Source organism: Tupaia chinensis, unplaced genomic scaffold (assembly GCF_000334495.1).
Source record: "Tupaia chinensis unplaced genomic scaffold, TupChi_1.0 Scaffold142100_1, whole genome shotgun sequence".
NCBI lineage: Eukaryota > Metazoa > Chordata > Mammalia > Scandentia > Tupaiidae > Tupaia > Tupaia belangeri.
In genome coordinates, this window is record NW_006201951.1 from 478,318 (window position 1) to 481,090 (window position 2,773).

The following is a 2,773-nucleotide window of genomic DNA, read 5'->3' on the forward strand; positions in this document are numbered from 1 at the left end:
CCTGCAGAGCGGCCCGTGCGTTTGGAGAGTACCTGTCCCAGAGCCACCCCGAAAGCCGCAACGGAGCAGGTAGGGCGGCGAGCCCGTGCCCCAGCCCTGCCCAGCCAGGCCCAGTCGAGGGTGGTGGGACCAGAGTGCACCCCCTGCGGGGGCCGGAGCAGCAGTGGCCGCTGGGCGGGCCCCTCGGTCCCTGCCCTCCCTGCCCTCCCTGCCCTTCCCGCTGGAGCCCCGGGAGGAGCTCCACTCACTCATCACCATGGCACCCACCCAGCCTGGGCCGTTGGCATGGCAACAGGCCTCCTGGCACCCCAGGGCTGGCACCACTGTCTCTGGGGGCCAGCTGGTGGGGGGGAGGGGAGACGCTGGCACTAGGCAGGCACACTGGCAGGCTGGGGGGTGGCCTGCTGTCCCCCCTGCACGCGCAGGTAGCCCTGCTGTCGCCCTGCCCCACGCACCCTGGGCCTCACCTCCAGACGGCGGAGCAAGGGGCCCTGAGAGACCTTGCCTAGGGTTTGGGCAGATGCAACCTCCCCCCCACCCCCAGTTCAGGGCCCCAGGCTCTCCGGCTCAGCCCACTGGGGGGGCAGGCCCAGGCTCACCAGCACGTCCCCCCAGATCACTTGCTGGCTGACGCCTGCTCTGGCCACGACGGGTCCCCCGAGATGCAGCCAGCCCCCCAGAACAAGCGCCGCCTCTCCGTCATCTCCAACGGCCGCTACGAGGGCAGCCTGTCTGATGAGGCCGTGGGCGGGCAGCCGGCCTGCGAGGGCCCCCAGCCACGCGTGTACACCATCTCTGGGGAGCCTGCCCTGCTGCCCGGACCCGAGGCTGAGGCCATTGAGCTGGCGGTGGTGAAGGGGCGGCGGCAGCGCGAGAGGCATCCCATCCCCACCACCACAGCCAGCCGCTGCGTGCCAGCCCGGGCAGTGGTCACGAGGACATCAGCAGGCCCTGCCAGAGCTGGGCGGGCAGCCGCCAGGGCTCCAAGGAGTGCCCTGGGTGTGCCCAGCTGGCCCCCAGCCCGTCCCCTCGGGCCTTCGGGCCAGACCAGCCCTCTCTGCCCGAGGTCTCTGGCCGCCGCAAGCCGCTGGAGAGGATGCACAGCGTGGACCGAGTGTCTGGTGAGGGCCCGGGCAGTGGCTAGGTGGGCGGGCAGCTGGCTGCCAGCGACCAGCCGGAGACTTGGAGGGCATCATTAGGGCGCACAGCCCCGCTGAGGATTGAGCCTCCCAGGCTGCCACCCTGCCCCAGCACAAACTCCTCCAGGCTCCATGACCTTTCCCACCATGGTCGGGCCTGGGGTGGGACGCGTGGCTTTATTAGAAGAGCGCCCCCACCCGAGCCTGTGGGACTTGTGCAGGTGGCCAGCGCCCCTGGCCTGCTGTGACTGACTGCTAGCTGTCCCTTGCAGAGACGCCCTCTGCCCAGCCCAGCCTCAAACCTGGCATCAGGGAGGACAGTAGGGGCTCTGGGGAGGGGACACCTTCAGCAAGGCGGTCTGCCCAGAGTAAGGGTCCCCACGGTGGGTCTGGCCATTCTAGCCCCAGAGATCCCTGTGGGCTCTTGCCTAAGGGACATGAGATGAGGCTTTCCTCCAGGCACCTGGAGATGGGCCGTGCTTTCAAAGTGCCGCTCACACTCGCAGCTGGAGGCAGCTCTGTGTCTCTGCGTGTGGTCTGGTGCCAGGACAGCAAGGCCCCAACCCATACCGTCTTCTCCTCCTGGAGAGGCTGGGGCCACTGGCAGCCTCGAGGGCCAGGCACTGCTGACCCCCAAGACCACGGCACCCTCCAGGCAGGGATCCCCAGCCAGCATGGCTGTGGTTCCTTGCAGATGATGTTCCTGTCCGCACGTGGTTCCCCAAGGAAAACCTTTTCAGCTTCCAGACAGCAACCACAACTATGCAAGCGTGAGTGCACACCCAGGTCTGGGGGCCAGCTCGCCTGCTCCTGTGTTCAGGAAATACTGGTCCTTGCCCCTCCTCTGGGCCGCCAGGGCTGCTACCTTGGCCCCATGTATAGGTGCTGTGCATGTCTGCAGGGGGACGGGCGAGGCTGAGTCCCTAAGATGGAGCCACCTGCTCTCCCTCACCCTCCCTGGGGACCCAGCCCTCAGTGGGTAGGGTAGGGCAGGTGGCCTGGCCCCTCACCTGCTCTTCACCTTGGCGGCACATGCGTGTCTGGGCTTCCCTCTGCAGGGTTCCTCCTGAGAGGCCCTATGCCCCCCGCCCCCATGCCACCCTGGGGCTCCTGTCCCAAGGCAGGGAGGGCGAAGTCGGGCCTCTGTGGGACCGGGTCCCACTGCCCACGCTGCCCCCGGCCCTTTCCAGCTGGCCCCCAGTGGAGACCGTGGGGCCCTGGGGACATGGGCTCAGGCTGGGCTCACTGTAGCTTCTCTCTCATGCTGGCCCTTCCCGCTGCGCTTCAGCATCTCGTAAGTACCCGCGTGACTCTACACCTGACAGCACAGCACATGCCCTGGGGCCCTCCCACCCCTAACTAGGCCAGGGACCTGGGCCTTGCAGGGGGTGCTGTGCTCTGTGGGCCTGGCTCCTGGCTGGCGCCGCAGCCCGCGCAGGGCCTGCCGGGAGCCAGGCCTCAGCCTGCGCCAACGCCCCACTGGGCCCTATGCTCGAGCCTCTGTGTCCCTCCTGCCTTCGGCCAAGGGCAGTGCTGACTGGCGGCGGTTTCCCAGGGTGTTCAGGGGCTACGCGGAGAGGAAGCGCCGGAAACGGGAGAATGATTCCGCCTCCGTAATCCAGAGGGAGGGGCCC

At 68.4% G+C, this 2,773-nt stretch overlaps 1 protein-coding gene across 1 annotated transcript in view; it reads left to right on the forward strand.

Moving 5' to 3' along the window:
• The window catches only part of NSMF (NMDA receptor synaptonuclear signaling and neuronal migration factor), a 34,951-nt gene that overhangs the window by 7,749 nt on the left and 24,429 nt on the right, over positions 1-2,773 (forward strand). Inside the window, 6 exon segments of the mRNA XM_006163361.2 lie at positions 7-69; positions 616-878; positions 881-1,121; positions 1,834-1,909; positions 2,428-2,433; positions 2,695-2,763. Of these exon segments, the coding sequence (XP_006163423.2) occupies positions 7-69; positions 616-878; positions 881-1,121; positions 1,834-1,909; positions 2,428-2,433; positions 2,695-2,763 (718 nt within the window).